Genomic DNA, 24,953 nt, shown 5'->3' on the forward strand with positions numbered 1-24,953 from the left:
GAGGCAGCGTCTGAAGAGCTGAGGTTTTGTCATGCACCCCACAAACCAGAGTGCTTGCACTACCTGTTGGTGAGAAAGGAACCACGGACCCTTCGTGGATCTAAAATGGTATATTTGGAATGGCCAGTCCATAATGGGACAATAAAACATCTGCAGCCCCTCTTCTCTGACCTAGGACCTAGGCATCTAACAAGTTAGTCTGGAGAAGTCCCCACCCCCACTCCTTGCCTAGGGCTGGACATTCCAACGGGCGCAGGCATTTCCACAGCAGTTACAGTGATGCTGGCATTTCCACAGTTCACCAATCTCCTCCTTCTGCGGAATATCTGCATATAATAGAAGTCTAGCAGAAGTCGAGCCAGATGTCAAAATGAAGTGTAGCAAGCATTCCTAATGAACAAATCATATGGCACCCGAGTGAATCCACAATATAACAAAAATAAAATGGCTCCCAAGTCAGCACAACAAAGATACTGAGAGACTACAGCTAACTCACATACTTATGCTTGGAAGCCATAAATACTTACCAATAATTAGAAATTACGTATCAATAATTAGAAAACTATAGGTAGGACCAAAAGCAACCTGCCATCAACATCTTTGGCAACAATGTGTTCTGTATCAGATAATAAACAAAAGAACAGAGGCCATTCAGATTGAATAAATAGGGTAAAGGAGTCAAATGGATTCGTAGGTAAAAGTATCTACCAACTGAGGAGAGGGGAGGTTTAGAAAGCAGTGACACCCTTTGATCAATAGTTAATTTTGTCTTATACAGCTGGGCAGTTAAGGAACACATTGTGAAAACAAACAAGCAAATAGTAACAAGAAAGAATAACAGGTCCTGGGGGCGAGATGGGATTGTGTCCTGTCCCCCCGCTCCTCTATTTACCAGGCTGGGCAAGTTCTCTGAACATAACGTTCTCCGAAACTCACTGAACTTCAGTTTTCTTCACTGCAAAAAGCGGATCCAGCTTCATTCATGGATATGGTGTGAAATAAAGGAAAAAAAAAAAAAGGAAAGACAGTATCAGAGTATTGGCTTGGCATTTGGTCAGTTCTGAATATACTGGGTTCTTTATCTAGTGCAAATTCAGACCAGAGTTCCAGGGCATCTACTTCTCAGTTCCACAATTGATCCGTGGAATAATTCTGAGCTCTATAGCACCCTTCCACGTGCTTAGGGCAAACCTTGGAGTCCGTGTTGACCTGCCGATTTCCCCTGTACCACCCAGCCAGTGCATGAGGAAGTCATGCTGGCTCCTTCATCAAAGTGTGTCCAGAATATGACCCCTCACCCTGTCAAAATCACCGCTCCTGGAGGAGCTGCTGACGTGTCCTGGGTTACCCCACAGCCTCTCCAGCAGCCTCCATGCTTCTACTCTTGCCTCAACAGGGTATGCACAGCAGAGCCGCCGGAGTGACCCTCCTAATGTGCAAGTTAGATAACATCAGTTCTATTCTCACAGCCTTCTGATGGCTCCCACCTCACTCTTAATAAAAGCCAATGTCGTTGCAAAGGACTGCTCGCCCTACGTGACCCAGCCCCCACTAAGCTCTCACACCTTCTGTGCTGAAACTCTCGCCTCCCTCACTCTGCTGCAGCCGCTCTAGGCTGCTTGCTTTTCCTTGGACATATTTGGTTCACTCCTGTCTTGGAGCGTTTTGTCTAGCTATTTTCTCTGCCTGGGACCTCCTTCCTTGATTTCATTCGGCTATCTTCCTCACTGCTTTCAGATTCTTTGAGCATGTATCACCCCGATCACTCTAGCTGGCAAACTGCCCCTGTCCATGTGCATTCTCCATTTCCAGGAACCTTTTTCTTTTCTCCATGGCGCTCATCACCTTCTAGCATACTGTAGATTTTGTCTTTTATTAGGCTTATGGTTTATTGTCTGTCACACTCTGCAAGAACTTGAACTCCACAAGAGTGGGGATCTCCGTTTTACTCACTGATGTTCTTTTAAGAATCTAGCATAGTACCTATATATGATAAGTACTCAGCATTTTCCCACGAATGTCAGTAAAAGCACTATATCTGAAATAATACATATCATATGCAATATAGGATGCGTCTACGTTTACATAATGGGCAAAATCATGGAAAAATTTGAGCACCCTTAAATACAGCCAATGTAAGAATCTAATATGCTTAGTTCAGGCTGGGTTAGTTCAAACCAAATTTGAAGTGGTCAAAAGCACAAATAACAATTTGGAGTGGAGGCAGCGGGATGGCCGTGGTGGACAGAAACATGGAGAAAGTCTAAAGAAAATAATGAGGACTATGACTCATTGGCTACGGGCCCCTTCGAGTACTGTTATGGGAAAATAACTTGCTTCTGAAGAAGCTCCCAGCTATGCAATTGCCTCGCATTCACATCGCTTCTCCTGCTTGGAGGTGGTGGGGAGGGGGCAGTGCTCTGCCCTTTGGCTCCCAGATGGGGAACTGAGTCCAGTGACCCACTACTCAGGTTACTATTGCTGTGAAACAAATCACTCCACAGCTTAGCAGCTTATAACAGCCATTTTATTTCATTCACAATTTGGTGGGTCAGAAATTCAGGAAGGATTCACCTGGGCAGCTTGGGGTCTCACCTGGGACTTGGGGCCTCTCCTGCTCTCCCAGGTGAGGGCTGGATCTGCAGCTTATCTGAAAGCTCAACTGGGCCGGATGTCCAAGGAGTAAGCCAGGAAAACATAGGCATTGGGAAAGGAACGATGGGCTATTTTAGAACTTGGGCTTCTACTGAGTGGGATGAGCTGTGAGGGTTTTGTGCACAGGAATGGAATGATCTGAGTCATGTTTTAACAGGTGTGTTGGGAACAGGATGAGAAGGGCAGGAGCAGGGAGACTGGTTAGGAGGCTAGTAGAATCTGGGGTGCCTGGGTGGCTCAGTTGGTTAAGTGTCTGCCTTTGGCTCAGGTCATGATCCTGGGGTCCTGGGATGGAGCCCCACATTGGGCTAGGGAGCTGTAAGAATCAGGGGCGCCTGGGTGGCACAGCGGTTGGGCGTCTGCCTTCGGCTCAGGGCATGATCCCGGTGTTCTGGGATCGAGCCCCACATCGGGCTCCTCCGCTGTGAGCCTGCTTCTTCCTCTCCCACTCCCCCTGCTTGTGTTCCCTCTCTCGCTGGCTGTCTCTATCTGTGTTAAATAAATAAATAAAATCTTTAAAAAAAAAAAAAGAATCAGCAGGGAGTCTGCCTCTCCCTCTCCCTCTGCCCCTCCTCCCTGCTCATGCTGTCTCTCAAATAAATAAATAAAATCTTAAAAAAAAAAAAAAAAGGCTAGTGAAATCATCCAGATAACACTGGACTGGACCATGGTAATAGCAGCTCAATGGTGCAAAGGGGCCTTGTTGGGATACATTTGGAAGGTAGAGCCCATAGTCTTGAATGGAGGTTTGTGCTCGCAAGCTTGCCTATGTTTTCAGCACACCTGTGCAACTTGAGATCTATTTGGTAGATCAACAGCTGCTAGGACTCCTGCAGCAAGACATTAGATGTCACATCTGTCATAGTGTTCCACTGGAACTCCAGCGTGTGGGAAAATACGCCACATTGCCTTATTAATGCTGTAAAGAAATGTCTATTACTAATCTATTACTATATCTTTCTCCAGACTGTCAAACTCAGGATCTAAAATGTCTTCAAATATGAATGAGCTGGATGGGGAAAGGGAAAAAGGAGCATGGGCTTTGAAGTCAGACAGACCAAGCTTGAACCTTCAGTCTCCCAGGTGGGTTTGACCTGGGAAGTTGTCTCAGGACTTGCTTCTACACTACAGATGACAGCTCTGAAGGTGGTCCCAGAATGTGTTTCCCTGCTTTCATGAGAAACTGTACGTACCAATATGTAATGGACTCCCTGAGGGCGAGTTTGCACGTACGGTGCAAAGATTTAGAGAGAGGTCTAAGGTATAGCCAAGGAGACTCAGGAACTGAACAGTGAAGGGAAGGAAGGCTGGAACGCCAATACTTGAACTACTCACCTGAGCATGTGTTTTACGAATGAATGGTAAGCCAGTGAAATCTAGAAAGGGAAGGCCAGAAACAGGGCCTTGCTCAGGTGTTTCCACTGTCCAGCAACCTTGGCAATGAGCATATCAGGCTGTCAACGATGGCATCAGTCATCCAGCCAACTTTTCTCCCTCTGTGTCCTTGGCTGCTAAGCAGCTTTCCAATGATGATTCAGGTTCTAGCTAGACTGTCCTAAAGATATGTGGTCTGGGGGCACCTCAGTGGCGCAGTCGGTTAAGCTTCCAACCCTTGGTTTCAGCTCAGGTCGTGATCTCTGGGTCACGAGATCCAGCCCCCCCCTCCATCAGGCTCTGCGCTCAGTGCAGAGTCTGCTTAAGATTCTCTCCTCCTCTCCCTCTGCCCCTCCTGCTCTTGCTCTTTCTCTAATAAACAAATAAATCTTGAAAAGATATATGTGTTCTGCCTGGCAGATAGAATTCTTATTGTAAATTAATAAACTGGAATTCCATATATTAAGACATTAAGATGTGTCTTTTTATCCCCTATTCAAGGGAAGAAAATTCAAGTGTTGACAATGGTGTGAAGATATTAGCAGTAAGAATAAACTTAAAATATGCACATTGTTTGTCCTCATAATTCCCACTTTAAAGCATTTATTCTACGAAAATAATTGGAAAAGTGGGAAAGATGAACATACAAGCATGCTGAGTTTAATGTTTTTAAATAATGTTTTAATTAAAGTTACAAATATTCTAAAAATATACGGTCTAGTTTCAAACATGGAATTGGTAAAATAATCGACAGTTTAGCCATATAATGGAACAATGGGATACTGCGGTCCAGGCTAGGTGATGCGGCAGTGCGTGCGCGCGCGCGCACACACACACACACACACACACACACACTCACCCTACCCAGTGGATTGAAATAACAAAGATTAATTGATTTCCCATGCAAAGTCCACTGCTGGTCCAGCGCAGTCAGGATCTTCTCCATCAACACGCACTTCTGTGACCCCTGTAGGAAACCCATGGAGGGTAAGCCTCTCACCTGCCATTACACACTTCTGCCCGCACGTCATTGGCTAAAGCAAGTCACGTGGCCTCACCAGGCCCCAAAGCGCCGGAGCCCAGCAACCTCAGCGCGAGTCTGCCAGCACAGAGCTCGCCTCCGCCACCGCTGAGAACGCTCCCGTGGAGCTCTATTTTTTGATATGGGCAAAGGATCCATAATATATCAGGTGGCGGGAAAAAGTACGGCCCCTGAAAACTGTATCCGTATGTGTCTGTTATAGATGCATGCGTGCATTTAAGAGAAACACTAGAAAGACACACAGCCCAGGTTTAACAGTGTTTTCTCCGGGTGGTGGGACAGAGGGTTTAAAACAAATCTTTTCAATACATTTTGGTATTATCTTTTTATTTTCGTTTTCTTTTTATTCTTTTTTATTATGTATTATTCTATTACATATTATTTCTTAAATAAAGCTATATCGCTTTGAGGAGAAACAGTGAACTGCCATGCTGGTTTCTAAGAAATCCGCTTCCTATCAGGTTCTCCTGTGAACCACCCTGTATTTATTCACAAGACCGAGCTGCTGATGTGGAGAACTGGGGCACAGATGCTGGTGTGCCCGTGCAATCTGGGGAGTCTGGACATCCACAGCAATCGGACTTCGGGGCTTTGCAAACTTCAAGAGACAGAATACCCAGCCCCTAACCCTCACAGGAAACCCTCATTGCACGCTGGCACGTGAAGACAGGTGGTATGGAGAGGGCAAGTGCTTTCAAGTCAGACAGACGGACCGACGGACAGGATCTTCTCAGCTTTCTCATCTGTGGAACAGGGACAGTAACACCCTGCAGAAGCGTTGCCAGGACTGAATAGCAGAATGCAGGCAGAGCACAGAGCAGGCAGAGTGTGCTGAACACACGGTGGCTCGTATCACTGCCCTATGTCCACATCAAACGAAACAAAAGCTACATTAAGCAACAGAGTAACAAGCAAGGAACATTTTATTGTGTATGTATATTCTCAAAAAAAAAAAAAACCCCACAAAAACAGAACCCACAAACAGGAGCAAAGAACAAAGTTTTCTAACTCTCTGGGATACACGGGGCACCATATCTTATAGAAACATAGCTAGTACAAGACAAAATGTACTAATCAACATTGCCCTTTGCTTCCCCAGTCAAAAAGACTATAGAGTAAAACACTTTAAATTGTATTCTAATATAAATTTGTTGCACAATGAAACGATTTACTCAAAGAGTTACTGTATAGTAAATTGCAGAAAAGAGTAGGCATTCAGTAATCTGCTCACAATTAACAATTAAGCAATAGACACTTGAATACATAGAGCATGTATTACTTAGTTGTTAAACCTCACATTTACAATGAGCAGATGGTTCATCATTAATAGTAACTGGTTCCTTACATTTTAGAAGACACCAGATCCAGGAACGGAAGGAGAAGTAACCGAATGAAACCTCATTTTGGAAAACATTTCCTTGGGTCTGGGTCACCATGGAATTTATTACATATTTAGGCCAGTTTCAACAGTTTAAAAATGTAGGTAGTGGCAAACTGAATTCTTAAGGGGAGAATCAGGTGACACGTGCTAGAACGCGATTTTTTGTTCCTTTCCTCCAGGCAGCAGGACAGAAGTAGGACATCATAAACAGAGATTTACAGTATACCGAATAATCTATTTCCAGCAAATGCCATGGGGGTTTTCTATCATTTGCACTAAAAAAAAAAAAGGGCAATTTGAGAACATGTCTCGAATGAAGGTTTGACATTTCCTTACCGCAGACATACTAAATCTAAAACGTAAGGATCTTCTCTAACATTCTGTACTTCTGAAGCCCTAGTTGTAGAAATTAGCGTGAGTGTTCAGGAATGGAAAACCCATGAACTGTTACTTGAAGAGCTATTTTAAATGCCCCGTTTAAGAGTAACGCGATCAAAATAAGGCAATAACTAGAAGCCTAGCTGGAGCTTCCTTGTGTGTCCAGTCAGCAGAACTGAGAAAATAATTTTTGCCCACCTCTATAAAAAATATTACCCCATTTGCTCCCTAGCGTGTAGTAGAGACAAGACAAGCCTGCTATGTGTGTTCTTAAAAAGAAAAGTGCTAATAGGCTCTGCTGGAGAGAAAGTTAATGAAAACATTCTTTCTTTTTCCAGATACCCCTCTCCAATTCTTCCCCACCTAATGCCTTTCCTCTTTGACTTATATTAGCTTAACCCCTTCAGAGGTGCTTTCACAACCTTCTATTCTCTACAGAACACTGGGTTTTTCATTCAGGATTTTTTAAAATAAAAGAAGGTTGAAAGCTACAGCGTGATACTGTGCTCAGTCTACCACAGACTTTATAAAATCACATCTTACAGAAGTTAAAGGCAAACAGAAACCACAGTTCAGTACTCATCCACATGGCAAGAAACAGATCATATCCTAATTTTCCTTTCAGGACTTCACGAAATCCCCAGGATAGCACCTTTGTATGAGCTGGACCATTAACTGAACGAGAACATTCAACACTGCCCTGTGAGATCCCATCCCTCCAGTTTCCTTCCAAGCTGTATTATCATACGTTTCGCAAACAGCTTACGAAAACTTTTTCAAGGAAACACCTTTGCCAGGTGATAGAACACAAAAATTATACAGAGCAACAAAAACCCTTCAGTCTTATTTCTGAAAGCAAGTCAATTTTTAATGCAGATCATTCTAGAATATGAGGTGCCTGACCTCCTTTCCTTATTATTTGTGTTACTTGGCCAGTAAAACATCTTAATTACCTGTCTTAAACATTATAGTCCCTCTCAGTTGTTGTTTAAAAAAAAAAAAAAAGACTTAATCCCTTCATGGTATCACATAGAACCACCATGATGTCTTGATATGATCCCAACACAGTGACACAGTAGTGGGTTTTTATCAATGTCCACTAGTAAGACTAACAAAAATACTGTTGCTATCTACCTTAAAATCTGTCTTTAAGAAAAGCAGGCCTCTCTCCACTCACTTGCATAGCCCTAAAGTAATAGGTATGTGTACTATTGTTAAAAACAATCAAAGAAATAAATATTGGAATATTAAAAGACGGGCCCCCCCCCATGCCCCATCTCTTCCCCATCCTGGTACTACGTGGCCAAAAACTTTTAAAACGCCATTTGATACAAGAGAATTCACTAGTTGCTATGAAAGCAATTTATGAATTAGGAATTACTGTGCAGGACCTGGTTAACAATTACAGCTCTGGGTTACTAATTCCCTTCTATGAGATGGTAATAATGTTCCTTACAACGAAAAGTCAACATAGTTTAAAAAGCTTTGGAGTTCTTTTCTGAGGTGTATTATTATTATTAAACTGCCACAATATCGCAGGGGCCCATCTTGGAACTACACACAGAATGCGTCTTTTTAGGAGGACTGGGCTGTTCCATGGAGCAGACGATCACCTCCCTTCACCATCATGCTGCTGGCTGGGCTGGTTTTCCATTTTCCACGAGTCCTTACTGACAGCAGTGAGATAAAGTCAGGTGGCTTGTGTGACTCCCATGATAACAGCACCATAAAAACGTTTTGTCCTCAGAGCACATCTGGGGGAAAGGGAAGGATGTGGGCCGTCCAGGCTAATAAAGAAATCTTACGGCTCGCTTAGGAACAGTGTGAAGGCTGGCCCCTGGCACCCTGGCTGGCCGGGGGGAGAACGACTGAGTGCTCCAAACACCGAGTGCGGATGAGGGCGCTACCTGACGAGAACAGAGACCCTGAAGAAGAATCACTACGTGTACAGAGTAGTCACGTCCTGCCAGTGAGGAAGGAGAGAGCTCTGGGTTCCTGGGGTCCTCCTGCACCCCTCGGGAAAGAGCAAGTCCTCCTCCCCTCCTCCCTGCTCTAACGACAGAGCCACAGGAGCCCGTGCAGGGCCAGCAAGTCTGAGGGGAAGAGTGTTTGCACTTGGAACTGCTTTGAGAACGTTCTAAGCTTTAACGCTTTTGCTCAATAGTTTTTCCTCTAACACTCTCCTTTGCCAAATGACTCCTTCAGCACGCGTGAGCTCACTGTCCGCGAGGAAGTCTCACTGAAGTCACTCCTTTCCTCAGGGAACCACGACAGATGAACACACCTGGCATGTTCTTTCTTTTTAAAAGTGTTGCTTTGTTTTTTAGTGGCTACCGTCCATTCACGGGACCGTGACCGCGGGCCCACGGGGAAGGGCTGCGTTGGTGCAGGGGCGGCGGGGAAGGCGCAGGCCTCGCCCGGCTCCCGGATCAGCGTGCAGCAAACCCGGTCGCCAGACTGCAGCCCACCACGGGCGTCATGTCCCAGATCTGCAAGAGAAAGAACACGCCAGAGAAGGCGGCGCTCATCACAGGGTCCGGACGCAGAGTTCACACCGAACAGCTGCTAAACTTGAAAAGGGGACAGAAGAACTCATTCTTTCATCTCAAAACCTTCTCAAGATCTAGAGACAAAGCCCCTTAGGACGCTAAAATGTGAAAAAAGCTTCTAAGTGGTATCTTGACACCTGAAAATTACATAGTAATGTTTTACTGTAAATTTAATTTCATTTTAAATAAAAAGCCTACTGGGAAAAGCCGCTATTTAAAAAAAAAAAGTTATGAAATAAAGTGTGTCATGGTTTCACAACTCAGTACAAAACACTTGCTTTTAGTTTCTGTGTTAGTGACCCGAGGAACTTAATGAAAAAGCATCTGGTAATTTCTTACAACGAGGAAACCTGTCCAGGCGGAGAGGAACACCAGGCGGGGAAGGATGACCAGGGACAGGGGCCGGCTAATGCCCCAACCCTCTGGGGAGGCAGGACCCCCGGGGGGGGCGACGGCGACCCTGGGCTGCCAGGCCCCAGCAGCTACTCTGAGAGACGGAGGTGGCGCAGGAACCCCCTGGAAGGAGCGGCCACCGCGCCCGGAAACTCGCAAACTCAGGGTTTTCATGCTGCTCCAGGCTGCATGGCTGCTTAGAAAAAGGGAAGGCAAGCCTGCCGATGAGAAAGTGAGACTGGACTGACAGCCGTCTGTTCGCGGTACACTCACAGAACACTCTACACACACACACACACACACACACACACACACACACTCACGCTCGCCGGGACACGCGAGCAGGTTACCTTTACGATGCGGTCGGTCCCACAGGTCACCATCAGTCCCCGAGCAACGTCCATGGACATGTGGGAAATGTTATGTTTTCCTTCATGAAAGGTCGCCAGAGAAGTCCGACTAACAGAGAGAAGAGAGAAGAGAGACCGCTGAAAGCTCACCTGTTGCCACAGCTGACGGAAGAGTTTTCTTGCAACATAAAAGCAGCACAATGATAGTGTTAAAATTTACCCCTAAAAATGTGGCTACAGTTTGGAAAACTGTTTAGAATTAGAGGACAGAAAGGATAAACTGCAAGACTGTTTTATATAAGGTTTGACAAAACTCTCTAAATAACTGATTTTTTAAAAAATTAAAGATAATTTTTTTTTACTGTTAGTCACCATACAGTACATCCTCAGTGTTTGATGTAGTGTTCCATGATTCACTGTTTGCGTGTAACACCCAGTGCTCCATGCAATACGTGCCCTCCTTACTACCCATCACCGGCCTATTCCATTCCCCCACCCCCCTCCCCTCTAAAACTAAATAACTGATTTGTATTTTTTTAGTGCAAAGGCTGGTGTGTTCCTAGACATAGAGCGAGGGCCTTTCGTAGTGCAGAGGAACGGCACTGCAGGCGCGCCTGCCCCGAGGGCCAGTCCCCCACGAGGAGGCTGAGGCTTCCCCAAGCTCTGGGCCCTGCAGGAGCGGCTCGCACGGCACCAGCTCTCGCTCTGCTCCTGCGCCCGCAGCCCCAGCCTCCCGAGGAGCACGCATGGACCGACACCAGCCATGCTGCACTGGCTTTCAACTTGGGCCTCGGCCAAGCTTTGCCAGTCGAGCACTTTCTACGATGATTCAAAGGAAAGGCAAAGAAAAGGAAATTCCCAGGCACACGTGAGCCAAGCTTGGGGCCCTGCATGCACCGGCTCTGCACTGCCTCTGTGTGCGCTGGCCTTGACCCCGCGGGGGCTCAGGCATGGCCCGCTGCTCAGCGGCCGCACTGTCTTAGCAACGGCACTCCTCAGTGTTCGGGAGAGGTCTAAGGTCATGCAGCCAGGACAGAAGGCCCTCCTCAGGAGCAGGTTATGCAGCTGGGCAGAGACGAACAGGTGCGCAGAAACACATTCGTCTCATTTCTCAGGCTCCTCCCCCTGCAGGCGCCCAGGAAGACAAAGACCCACAAGCACTCACTCCTCGTCTTTGATGGAGTCGTAGCAGGAGTCGCACACCCGGACCTGGAACTCGAAGCCCATGACGGGGTAGCTGGAGCGCTTGCTGCTGCACTTGCCACACACGGCCTGCCCGCACTTCCGGCAGTGATGCTTCAGCAGGACCGGAAGGAGGGAAAGGAGGAGTGTAACTTTTGCTGATGCTCCCGGTGTCCCGTCAGCGTAGGGGGATGGGCGTGGGGAAGATTCGCCCTGAATTATTATCACCCCGTTCAGTGTACCCATTTACACAAAAGGCAGACAGTGTCTACACTTGCCAAGGATTTCCAACGATCCCTGTTTTATTGGTCAAATACTGCTTTTTATTCATTCATATTATCTGTCTAGATGTCCACAAATTACATTATTAAAACCAACTTCAAGTTCATTTAGGAGCTCAAATGACTAGAGGTTTCAGGAAAAAAAAGTCTATTCCTGTATCAAAGAAAAGTTTTGAAATAATGTAATATGACCTTATGAAGAAATAAATATCCATAATCATATGTTTTACTATTTCTTTTAATCTTTCAAATTGTGATCCTAGAAATAAGCTTCAAGAACATTCAAAATAGTCTGGTTATTAATTCTGTCATATTCATTTACCACTATAAGTGACCCATACTTTTCCTCTCTCTTCTAGTAGTTAATTCATAAGATGGAAATTAATTTCTTCATGTTTCCTGCGGAAGTAGGGATTATCTCGCCCATCAGTTACAATGCACCAGTTACCAGCAGGCATGCACTGCGGGAAGCAGGCTGACCACGGAACTCGGGTTCCATCTCCGAGCATCAGAATGTTAGAGGAATGCTAAGATCACCCCTGCATTGCCTGCCAGTCTCACAGCAGACCTTGTGGAGAGTAGCTTTGTAAGTAACATTAAACAAAGTTCATTAACACACACAAACTTTAGGCCAGTCCCTCATAGAGGTGCAAAGAAATAAAATCAGCATTCTTTTTTACTTACCTGCACCAATTCATATTCAATCTGAGTGGGCTACCTTCAAGGTTGCTGTAGAAATACGTTTTTTGTAGAACTTTAGAATTACATGAATTCTAGTGATAAGGGCGTCTCTGAAATCTATAGGCTATTTGGGACATGTTTCTTTAAAAAAAAAAAAAAGAGTACCAGAAACATGCTTAATAAAAATGTTCCAGGTACACTTAAATGGAACAATCTGTGAATAATACAAAATTCTTAGTGTCACAGTAGTCCAGTGAGGGCCAGATTGTTACGTTTTTCACAGAGTGAAAGCATAAGGTTTACAACCATATGACCCGCTTCATTCTCATTTTGTGCATGGTTAGCATGGAACACTGACTTGGACAAGCAATACTCCTAACCGAAGGATCTTTCATGTACTTACAAATAGGCTCTCGGTGCTTCCCGTGCATCCATGCTTTTCCAGCGCTGGACAAGCGATGGAGCACTTAGGTAAGATCTCGCTGGCCCCAGGAAAGGTCCCACTCATGGTTTGTTACACAGATAGTGATATCAAGAATGCAAGAGTTCATAGCACTTATAGGAAAAAGTATGATTCCAAGCAAAAGGACAGATTAACACCACAAAGAACAAGATACTTGATTAAGCCAGTGACAATTCAACGTTGGCTACTCACCTGTCTCAACCCCAGCGTCTTTGTGTCCCACATCTGCTTTATATTCCAGAAAAAGGGCTGCTCGCATTTCTGGCAAGAATCACTCTCTAACCACTGAGGAGCCTGGGGAAGGAGAAAGTCAAAGGCACCACTGGAGCATCTCCTTTTTTACTAGGATTTCTCAGGGTTAATACAACAGTTTCAGACCTTGCTGGTTGTTAGCATTTTTTAAAAAACTTCTCAATATATTACAGCTGTTGCCATATTCACTCTTATGTGTTTTCAGTAATCTCTCTCATTTTAGCAATGTTGACAGGATTGTTCGATTTTTAATCTATAGATAGGAAGGAGTAATTCAGTTTTCACTGTGAACTCCTCAGGGCTGTCTTCATGTCTTTCTTTTCTGTGCCGGATATTGTTTAATATCTATTTCTAGTTGAGTGACAGCCCATTTCTTACAGAATCTGGTGAACTACCATGTGGGAAGTCTTGTGAGGTCACAGGGTGACCAACAGGGGAGTTCTTCCAGGTGGGTCTCGTGTCACACAGATTTGCCACCCCACCGCCCCAGCTTGGCACTGTCTCCTGTGTGCACACACCACCCCACCGCCCCAGCTCCAGCACGGGCCGCTCTCGTCTATCATCCTTTATGCACATTTCCTTTCTGCCACTAACCTATTATTCACCAGGCTTGCCCATCTCTGTGTATGGATAGCCTGTCACAGACTAGGTTCTCAATGAATTTTTATTGAAATAAAATTTTTATTTATAAATATTGAAATATTTATAGAAAATATTTCTCTAAACAAACCATTAAAAATTGTATCCAATTAGGGGCACCTGTGGGTGGCTCAGTCGGTTAAGCGTCTGCCTTCGGCTCAGGTCATGATCCCAGGGTCCTGGGATCGAGTCCCACATCTGGCTTCCTGCTCCTCAGGGAGCCTGCTTCTCCCTCTGCCCCTCCCCCCACCCATGCCGGCACTCTCTCTCTCCCTCAAATAAATCTTAAAAAAAAAAAAAACCCACAAATTGTACCCTATTACAAGATGAAACGGTTCAAAGCTATTATTTAACCTCAATCACTTATCACTATATATATGCAGTAACAACAGAAAACATGCATTTCTATCAATTAAACCAAAGATTATGATAATATAATCCTTTTTTGATCCTGAAATTGGGATGCTCAAGAAAAATATCTGTGGTAAGAGGAGACGATGCTGGGAGAGTCACAGACACCGCACCACACCGACCCTTCAAACACAGGCAGTAAAGACAGAGGGCTTTCAACACTCAGACCGGGCCTTCTGGGGGCTTCCAGGACCGGTGCCACACTTCCTTATTTTGCTTCCTATTGCATCACAACTTTTGACTTTCCTATTTCTTATTTTAGATATGTTACTGGAAATATTTCTACACATGACAGTCATGACAAAGGTATTTCTTGGTGGGGGGCGGGAGGAGTACTCCCAAATCGCATGAACTGGGCTGAGACAGAACAGAGGTTCTTTTACCGGGGACATACTGGAAAGGAGGAGGATGGAAAGAACGACAGAGACGTGCACCTCCATGAGAAAGATTACCATCTAGATGCAGAATCATCTCTTTGTTTCCGTGCTCCACAGCACAGGGAAGGGCGATTGGGAACAGCGCTTGTGCACAACGCCCCCCACGGTGGGTCTTGCCGCCAGCAGCACAGGGGAGGGGACACAGGTGGTCTCACGTCTGAGACCCGGGCCGGCCGGACTCCCACAGCACCACATGCACTCAGGACACAGCACAGGACGTGTTCATGGCAGCAAGACTCAAGGAGGAGTAACCCCCTTGTAAGGGTGTGAGGAGGGAACGAGCAAATATGGGTGAAGTGCTCGCACGGTGCCTGGTAGACAACGTGTCCTCTAAGTCCAGGTAATGTTCTGAGGATCTGCGGCGCCTTATTTCACGGGAGTTTCCACCCAACCCCCGGAGCTCCAGAGCCACGTTAGCCTCACTCTGCAGGCAGAGACAGCGGCTCTGACCCTGCCCTGTACGTGCGGAGCGCGCGGGGGCGACCCCAGGCGATGCGGCAGCACAGCCCGAGCGCCCGAGCCCGTCTGCCGCATGCGCACAGCAGCTGCACGGCGGTCTCCTGGGTCTGACCACGTGAGCGTCTCCACACGTGGTTCTGCAGCATGACCACCAACAGAGCCGAGTCCTTACCCTCCGGAGCACCATTCTGTCCAGGGGTTTAGGAAACACTATTACTTGGCTGAGCTGGAGGGGAGAGGGGCTCAAAGGAAGAAAGGGATGCATGAAGTCATCTGAGATAACAAACAAAAACCATCAGAAATAAACAGGCTTTCCGGGACAGTTTATTATAAGAAATACCCATCACTTTCTACGCTGTCACGAACCATCGTGTTATATGCTTACTCCCTACAGAGAAAAAATTCTCTTTTCTAAGAAAAGCAAAAGAGAACATTATCAAGTATTCTCCTTCACTCTTTCCTACCTTCTGCTCCATCTGCCACAGCTGCACAGAGGTGACGTCACGAGAACAATTCCCCCGCCGCGCTAGTACCAACCCCTGCGATAATCCCCGCTGTACTAACGTAGACCGCATCCACCACTGTGTGCCGTGACACACCCTGCGATCTGCTAGGTTAAAGTTCTCCTTTAAAGGGGAGTCATTCTAATTATTACTGCTCATTTCCATTTCATGCCTACTTCCAGAAAGCAGCCCCTCTAATTATGATCTGGCAGGGAGGCAACTGCCCCAATCTGTACTTCCAGGTGACTCAGAAAGAAATTCCAAGCAAGCAGCGTGGGGCTAGAGAATCTGGGACTAGTTCTGTATGCCTTTGCCTAAGGAAGTCCCACAATTACACAAATCCTAACCCAGGGCCAGAACCTTATAGATCATAGGCCATTTCCCTTTGCACTATACTAAGCTGGTTTAAAAAAAAATAATAAGACTATTAAAAATAATGCATTTTTAAAAAGATTTATTTATTTATTTTAGAGAGAGTGTGCGTTGGGGGAGCAGAGGGAGAGAGAAAATCTCCAGCAGACTCTGCACTGAGCGTGAAGCCTAATGTGGGGCTCGAGGACCCCGAGATCACGACCTGAGCTGAAACCCAGGTGCCCCAATAATGCATCTTTTTGACATAATTGGCTTCCCCACCAACACTGTCAACCACTGAGAGAGAGAAGCTAGTAGAGTGCGATATGTTACCAACCAGCATGTCAGTGATCTGGGAGAGTCTCGCACAAATGATTAAAAACAGAACCGTCTACACGGGAAGCAGCCTGAGTGATGGGGCTGTCTTTTCTTCCCCTAGACGTACAGATAAACTCCACAATCGTGTAACCTTGAAGGTGGGAAGCTTGCTTTTATTTTGTTACTTTTTTTCCCTAAGAGAGTTTACCAAGGATAATAGTGGACAGAAATCCAAGTAGGTAAGCCCTTAGGAGAAGCACCAGCAGCACTGGCCCAGGAGTCGCCTTCCCACATGAGCTGGGAACACAGCCTCCGAGTTTTCTGTGCTCTCGACAACAACAAAACAAACAGGCCAAGAGAAACCAAACAGTATACTAGCTGTTCTCGATCGCTGTAACCAGCAGCTACTGTAAAACAGTTAAAATAAATCTTTGTAAGGAAAGTGTCCATAATTAATATTAAGCCAATGTTATATGTATTTAATAATGAGTTACCTCAGGCCTTACCAAATATTTTGCCAGCACACAGGTAATCAAGATTTCCTCTACTTAACTCATCTCACGAGGTTGGTAGAAAAGCTAGCAGTCACAACTTCTCCACGTTATGCACTTTATTTTATTATTTATAGGGTAGTCTATTTCCTTCATGAGATGACAAGCCTACTAAAAACAGGCAAGAGTCTCTGCATACAGAGCACGGTAGCCAGAAAGCCTGGAATGAGTCATGTCGCCTGATTACGTCTTCTGTGGTATGCTGAAGACGCAGGTGTATCCAGTGAAAATGAGACTCCCAAGTAATCAGAGGCGACACGAAACAAATGTGTGCGGAGTGTGGCAGGAATGGTGCACCCACACCAGGTGTCTGCTCTGATGGGCGCAGCACCCTGGCCTCTGCCCCCGGCACCACTCCCGTGACGTCACACAGCACGTGCGCAGGGCCATGCAGCGTCATAAGCCCTTTATGATGCATACGCCTCTGCTCCCAGACTCGCCGGCCACCCTGTAGGGGCTCAGGAAACGTCTGAAGTTACACCGTAAGTCCTTAGTCCCTCACACTCTAAAATCTCTTCTGAGTCAACAAAAAGTCAACCTGTCTGCTATTTACATCACAGGCTGGAAAAAACAGATAATAGCCGTGCTGGCGGACATGAGAATGGAAATCCTGCCTGGAAGTCATCTGACAACATCTATAAAAAGCCTTAAGAATGTGCATCTCCTTGTCCCAGAAGGTCTATTTTCAGAGATCTGTCTGAAATAAATAATTGAACAATCACATAATGACAAGGTCAAGAACACTCACTGCAGCATTATTTAAAATAGAAAAAAAGACCAAGTTGCCCATGGATAAGAGAACAGACTGGTGGTTGCTGGAGGAGAAGGCTGGAGGTGGGGGAAATGGGTGGAGGGGGTCAAAAGGTGAAGAATTTGGGGGTCTCCTAAGGGCTTACCTACTTAGATTTCAATCCACTATTCCTAGCCTTGATAAATTCTTAGAAAAAAAAGTTACAAAATAAAAGCAAGATTCCCACCTTCACGGTTACATGATTATGGAGTTTACCTTCTTCATCACAAGGAATGAAAAGTTTTGTAACGATGGGTGGTGCTGGACACTAACTGGGCTCACGGTGGGGATCACATCCCAATACATACGAATGCTGTATCACTACGTTTACACCTGAAGTTCATGTAATGTTGTGTCAATTATTTCTCAATTTAAAAGAAGACGGCGAGGTTGTTGAGACAATCAGTATATCTGTCTCAAGAACTAGAAGAGGTTTTGGAAGTTATGTCACTGAACGATTCCACTTTATGGAGGGAGGGAACAGACACTCGGAGAGACACGCCTCTAAACAAGGTCTCACAACTAGTTAGCGGCCCCAGCAAATTAGAACTCAGGTCTCCTGAAGAGAACACGATGTCGACACGCGCTCAGTGGAAAATAAAAGCAGAGAACAGAGATATCCTTCCGCAGGTAAACGTGAGGAGCCTGGTGAGGTCCCTGGCACTAGTCACAGCAGGCCTCCGAGAGCAACGGGGAACAGGGATGCCGTGGGACCACCACAGAGCTTCCCAGGGCAGTGCACAGCGCGTGCCCCGGTGACACGGGGGACTGTCTCCAGCGTGTTCTCAGTGTACGTCTCCAGACTGAAAACAGCCCACAGGCTCAGTCCGTGGGCAACGCCTGTCGCTGCGGAAACTCACACATGGGGAGAGGACGCGGTGCAAAGTGGCCCACAGGACCTTGTTAGACAATGACCGGTAAACACAAGGGAGAGGGGCTGGGGCTGGGACCTGGTCGGCATCGAGAGCCAGCAGGGTGGGAAGCCGAGAAGCCAGGTGCTCAGCCTTGCCCTGCTCACCCTCTTACCTCCTCTCTGCTGACGTCCATGTTCCACACTGCAATCCCACCATCCGAGGAACAGGAGACCAGCTGCCTGGTGAGCTGAAGGTAACACAGGGACTGCACTCTGTCGCTGCAAACAACACACATCGGTCACTTGTCTCAATGTGGAGAAACAGACACTGTCTCCATGGAGGCTCCACTCTCTCCCCTGGCTGGAACCAGTGGCTGGCATTTTATCACTGACGATTTGGCATGGTATTGTGGCTTCTAGTTTAAACGTGAATCAGCGCTCTGTGACTTATTACACAGCCTAAGAGTTTCTATGAAATAAACACTACTTTCAAGTCAGTCATGCAGAATTGCAGGCCACAGATAGGACGATGGCTATGGTTTTCAGGACCAATCGCTGTGGTCCACTCCTTTCCAGGCACGCAAGACTCACCTACCTGTTCGTAACAAAGAGCAAAGGAGGGGTGACTCCCTCACCACAACACAATGCCTAAGAACAGGTGATGTGACGCTACAGAGACGACTGATACACCCACACGTGCCCATCGCGCTCACTCGTGTGCACACGTGCGCACACACACACGCACACACAACGATGGGGCGAAATCTGCCCCCTTCCTGTGTGCTTGTCAGACTCCTTCTCCGGATGCCCTAGGAAACAATCTTCTGCCCTGCAGACTTGTGTGAAGAATCTTTCCTTGGGCGCCTGGGTGGCTCAGTCACTAAGCGTCTGCCTTTGGCTCAGGTCATGATTTCAGGGTCCTGGGATCAAGTCCCGCATCGGGCTCCCTGCCCAGTGGGGAGCCTGCTTCCCCCTCTGCCTGCTGCTCCCCATGCCTGTGCTCTCTCTCTGTCAAATAAATAAATAAAATCTTAAAAAGAAAAAAAAAAAAAGGAATCTTTCCTTGGCTACTTTTCAACCTGATTGTGCTTACGGTAAACAGCGACAGCCTAACCAACGGGGAGGAAAGGCAAGGCCAATGTCCTTTCCCTCTCAAAACCAGAAGGCAAGAGCCTGGGTATTACAGGGTCCTAGCTTAGGTGACAGCATCAAACCACACCCACACACTACATTGCAGAATAAAAGAACAAGTCAGGCATCCAGTTCCAGACGGGCTCTGCATGGCATTCCACATACTCTTCCCCGGTCAAAGTCCTCATCTGCCCTCTTTAACCCCCCCGTGCCCTAAGCAGGTATTTCAACAGGGTGACTCCTTGGGAGAGGCGGGTGGCAAGTGCTCTTTGGACTAAGAAGGAAGAAGACCTTGGGCTCTATTTTTGCTCTACGGCATCGATACTCGGGACTCACAGAAGAGTAGTTAATAGGGACTGAGCCCCAGCCAATGGGGTTTGAGAAAGCAGTTGATGGGGTTTGAGAAAGCAGTAGCAGACTATGAATGCTGCCCCGCCCCGACTCCGATCCTGTCCCCACCCTCACAAACGGTCACGCACTGATGGCCCTGCAGCAAGAGCGTGCGGCCTTTCCGTCCACCGATGTCCCACATGATGATGCTGTTGTCAGAGGCTCCTGAGAAGAGTAACCGCTGAATAGGATCCCACCAGAGGCAGGCGATGCTCCCTACAGGGCAGAGAGAGGGCGGGGTTAGGTACAGCCCTACGCCTGGACAGCTGGACTGAACGAGGACCAGCTGAGCCCCGAAGTAAAAACGTATCTTTGTTGGGCAAAAGGTCATTCAACACTTTATCACGAGTCACGGAGAAGACAGAGTGCGTCTATGCCCCAGACTTGTAAGACAATCATCGTCGGCTGCACATCAAACTACTTTGGATACAAAGATGTTTAAAGAAAATTTTCTTCATTCTGTATCAAAAAAATGACACAATAGCTATATATGATGGGGTTAGTTCAGAAAAAGCTTTTGAAGGAAAAAAAAGCTAACACTATTTAAAGAGAAAAGACAGGGGCGCCTGGGTGGCGCAGTCGTTAAGCGTCTGCCTTCGGCTCAGGGCGTGATCCCGGCGTTCTGGGATCGAGCCCCACATCGGGTTCCCCCGCTGGGAGCCTGCTTCTTCCTCTCCCACTCCCCCTGCTGTGTTCCCTCTCTCGCTGGCTGTCTCTCTGTCAAATAAATAAATAAAATCTTTAAAAAAAAGAAAAGAAAAAAAAAAGAAAGAGAAAAGGCAGTGAAGATTACCGTGGCCAATTTAGGTAAACTAAAAATCTAGATTATTCCAGGTCTCTGGGACCTTGCAGGTGTTTTACCTTGAGATGCATGTTTAAGAAAAGTAAATTAAGGGTCTCAGAAAAAAAAAAATGGTCTGTAGGTGTACCACACGATTATGCCGGAGAATTTAGGTAAATAATCCAAACCTCACATTTCACATTGTCTATTGGCTGAACTTAACATATTCAATAGCCTTGAGATTTTCTACAGATTTCTCTCTTGACAGATTTATCTCTTCATTGTTCTATTGACTACTGCTAGCCTAGAAAAAATTATTAATAAACTTAATAAAACAGAACCAGTCACACAAGTCAGTAATATTTTTTGGTGGTTATAGAGAAAACTGATGAAATCATATTCAAAAGCAAACAACAGAAACTAGTTTCTCACAGAAACTTCACATAAGTGAAAAAAGAAGTGTTCTGCAAAACTGGCCTCAGGGAACAACTCTGCATAAATTTAATCCTGTGCCCCGTACGCTTCAGCGAGAGGCCTGACAGCAGATAAACACGGGCCTTAGCTATAAACACTATGAAGCAGTTACCAGAACCCGGTCTGTCCTTAGCAACACAGCGAATACTTGGGAGCCTGGGGATCATGAGACCATTAGTCATAAACACAAGTGGTTTCCTTGGGGGCTGTGCTTTCCTGCCCAGATACATTCTGACTTACTGTTCTTCTCCTCTCTCCCCTTTGCTCTACGAGGTCCGTGATCTGACACCCTTGATTTCACCCAAATAGATCAGCTGGGAAGCGCAGAGTACATTTCACTTGTTATACTTAAAACACTGTTTTCATAAACAAGTGCATCATTAATTCTTTGAACAGATCCCCAATTCTTCAATCTAAGCCAAACGGTGTCAAAGCTTCAATCTGTTACCCAACACAGCCAACTGAGTTTTAAAAGACCCTTCCATGGGGGAGCCTGGGTGGCTCAGTTGTCAAGCGCCTGCCTTCGGCCCAGGGCCTGATCCCAGGGTCCTGGGATTGAGACCCACATCGGGCTCACTGCTCCGCTGGGAGCCTGCTTCTTCCTCTCCCACTCCCCCTGCTTGTGCTCCCTCTCTCGCTGGCTGTCTCTCTGTCAAATAAATAAATAAAATCTTTAAAAAATAAAAATAAAATAAAACCCTTCCATGGAACTTAGCCAGCTCACTGCACTGTAAAAATAATCCAATTCCACCCATTCTTCCCCCTCCATCCCCAACCGAGCAGAGGCAGAACCAGCCCAGACATTTCTCCTAATTGTAATGCTCTACCAGGTCTTGTTCAGTATTCTAGAAACTGACAAATTTAAAAAAAAGAAAAAATTCTTCTAAAGTTCTCACCATTTACAAGAAATTTTCAAAGATCTTCTGAAAATAATTTAATTTAAACAGGCAAACAAAATAGAAAGTAGTATCCACATGAACAATCTGGAAGGGATTTTGACGACATGAAACCCAGCCCAACACCCTATCTTCAGCTCGCTATCAGTCTTTAGATCTCAGTCCCACGTCTGGCCAATCAACCTGAAACTGACAGGTCAGGGGAGCTGATCATTCATGAAGCCGCAGAGCTGAGAACTGAGTCTAGATGCCCAAATTCGGTGAGAAACCTGTGGGTGATCACACAGCCTACCTTCATGGCCTTTGAGGGTGGTAATGACTGAACAGGAGTTCTGTCCCAGCTTCAGCAGGGTGATCTGTCCAGAGTAATCACCAACAAAAGCATACTGAGTGTCAAAATCATATCTGTGGAGAAGCAGTCAAGGATACATAACACAATCCAGCTTAAAGTTATAAAACAGAGAAATGTGCATTTTAAAGACATAAGCACAAACCTAAAACTATGAGACAGGAAGCACCCAACTGAAATTTGGGCAACAGGTAAATATTTAAGAAAACAAGCATTCAAGCTGGAAATTTTCTTGGGAAAATGAACATTCATTCAACAAGAATTCATGGAGTACGTAGGAGTATTCTAATCAATGCCCTAGGGATTAGCAGTAAAAACGGGTAAGAGCTGACAGAGAAGTCAGACATGTAAAAAAGTCGTTATAATCAAGTTATGAAAAAGCACAGAAAAGAAAAATACTTGATAATGAAAACAGCAAAAACTGGGACAAAATGGCTATTTACGAACTATCTCTGGAAATAACGTAAAACTGATAGCAAATACAGACATGAACACCCATCTTTGTTTGACCTGGATGCTGCAGCTTTAAGTGAAAAACGTGGTTTATTTTAAGTTGCCGTGGGGAGTTAAATCATCCAAAAAGCCATTATCTGGGGTAGGGGTAAATGTACATTTTAAAAATATACTAACTGTTGATAACAACTCATTACTTTCTTAGTCACTTAATGGCCACAGACATTTGTGGCCAACCCACAGTTTAAATACATCAGGATAACCACTGCTTTAATTCCAAAACACAGGTCAAAAGAAGCATCACAGGCTGGGCCGCGACTCTGATTCTGTGCCATTTTCCATCAATCCACGTGAAAAGCCCAACACGTAACAGAAACACTTATTTAGCAAGTGATATATCTGAGTATTTTTCCCTTATTTGATTCTGAAACATATGGTACTGCTTTAATGCTTATTTTCAGTATCTCATGCCATGCATTCATTTGTGGCAAACATTTGTTTATAGAGGCTTTCAATGGAAAAAAAAAAAAAAGAATTTACTCCGCCAAACACCCAACTCTGAAAAAGAAACTACTGTAGGGTATTTGCCTGTTGCTGACAGCCTTGGTCTTGCTGTCACCAAGGTACGCAGCTACCACGGGCAGTCCTAAGCAAGGGCAAATTCTACATGAAACAAATTCCATGCAGCGGCAGAAAACTGTGAAAGCAGCAATTTATTAACATTCTGGGGATCCTGAGGCACCTTTGAGAATATGGAAAGGATGATGAACCCTCTCCATACACATTCACGCAAACTATAAAACTCCTGTAAGCCCATTTATGAACTCCAGAGTCACAAATCCTTATTATACTCTCTGTCAGGGTCTGCCAATAACCAAATAAAAGATCGATTCCTTTCTATCTTTATTCAACAAAGAGTCTTTTCTTTCACCTTGAAATGCAAAGGAATGAGGGGGTGGCGGTTTGCATTAATGAGGTTTAGGTTTCCGAGATTTTGTATTAAAAATGGACAGTACCTCCCAACAAGAACAGTAATTCATTTAATTATGATTTTTAAAATCCACCGATTTTATACCAAAGAAAAGCGGATACAGGCAGTCTTGCATTTCACGTGAAATACACAGGAATCACTCAGTCTTTGGATCTCAGTGGGCATTTATGATCATACTCAAAGCCAACGAGTGCGCCGAGGAGGTGCCGGGCGGGAGGAGGCCCAGCCCTTGGAAGGATACTGTAAGCACGAAGCCCAGGAAGTGAAGAAGTGCCTCCCCAGCATGTTCCCGCTGCGGGTGCACATCCAGCTCACACACTTGTCGTGGCCGGTGCTGATCACCCACTCGGCGGCCAAGCTGAAGATGATCGCAGACACCCGGTTCTGATGAGCTGCGGGGACAGAAAGGGAAGTCTGCGCCCTTCACGAAGAAATGGGACCTTCCGGATCAGAACCAGGCTCACCTTCTCCAGCTGCTTGGCCTGGAGACTCAAAGTCTGAACAGTCGAACGATGGAAACGCCTGTGCTCTGTGAGCAGCTTTCAGATGACCTGCCCTACCCCAAGTCACCACCCCAGGCTTCCCACGGCCCAGCCGTCCTGTCTCCCTCCCTGGCAGACGACCAGAAGCTGCAAAGACTGATGCTCAAGAGGGATTCCAGGGGCGCCTGGGTGGCACAGCGGTTAAGCGTCTGCCTTCGGCTCAGGGCGTGATCCCGGCGTTATGGGATCGAGCCCCACATCAGGCTCCTCTACTAGGAGCCTGCTTCTTCCTCTCCCACTCCCCCTGCTTGTGTTCCCTCTCTCGCTGGCTGTCTCTATCTCTGTCGAATAAAATAAAACAAAATAAAATAAAATAAAATAAAATAAAATAAAATAAAATAAAATAAAATAAAATAAAATCTTAAAAAAAAAAAAAGAGGGATTCCAATAACTGATCCAGACCTTTCTTTCTTTCTTTCTTTTTTTTTTTTTTTGCTATACTCAAGAGAACATTATTACTTTGCTCTTACTATCAATAAGTTCCATATGGAAAGTGGTAGTCTTTTCTTAAAGGAGCAATGGGTTTTTTTTGTTTTGTTTTTTAATAGTCTATCACTTTAGTACTTTGAACTTTTAGAAAACACTGGCATTGCAGAGGTGCTTGGGTGGCTCAGTCGGTTAAGCAACTGACTCTTGGTCTTGGCTCGGGTCAT

General features: G+C 45.7%; 1 protein-coding gene across 1 annotated transcript in view; it reads right to left on the reverse strand.

The window, feature by feature from the left end:
* Nucleotides 1-5,976: 5,976 nt before the first annotated feature.
* The window catches only part of WDFY1 (WD repeat and FYVE domain containing 1), a 46,707-nt gene continuing 27,730 nt past the window's right edge, over nucleotides 5,977-24,953 (reverse strand). Inside the window, exons 5-12 of the mRNA XM_026491824.4 lie at nucleotides 24,000-24,150; nucleotides 22,258-22,370; nucleotides 19,904-20,030; nucleotides 18,467-18,572; nucleotides 12,922-13,023; nucleotides 11,288-11,418; nucleotides 10,123-10,231; nucleotides 5,977-9,319 (exon numbers count right to left, since the gene is read on the reverse strand). Of these exons, the coding sequence (XP_026347609.1) occupies nucleotides 9,260-9,319; nucleotides 10,123-10,231; nucleotides 11,288-11,418; nucleotides 12,922-13,023; nucleotides 18,467-18,572; nucleotides 19,904-20,030; nucleotides 22,258-22,370; nucleotides 24,000-24,150 (899 nt within the window). The 3' untranslated portion in view covers nucleotides 5,977-9,259. The remainder of the gene's footprint in view (nucleotides 9,320-10,122; nucleotides 10,232-11,287; nucleotides 11,419-12,921; nucleotides 13,024-18,466; nucleotides 18,573-19,903; nucleotides 20,031-22,257; nucleotides 22,371-23,999; nucleotides 24,151-24,953) is intronic.

This window comes from Ursus arctos, unplaced genomic scaffold (genome assembly GCF_023065955.2).
Source record: "Ursus arctos isolate Adak ecotype North America unplaced genomic scaffold, UrsArc2.0 scaffold_1, whole genome shotgun sequence".
Lineage (NCBI taxonomy): Eukaryota > Metazoa > Chordata > Mammalia > Carnivora > Ursidae > Ursus > Ursus arctos.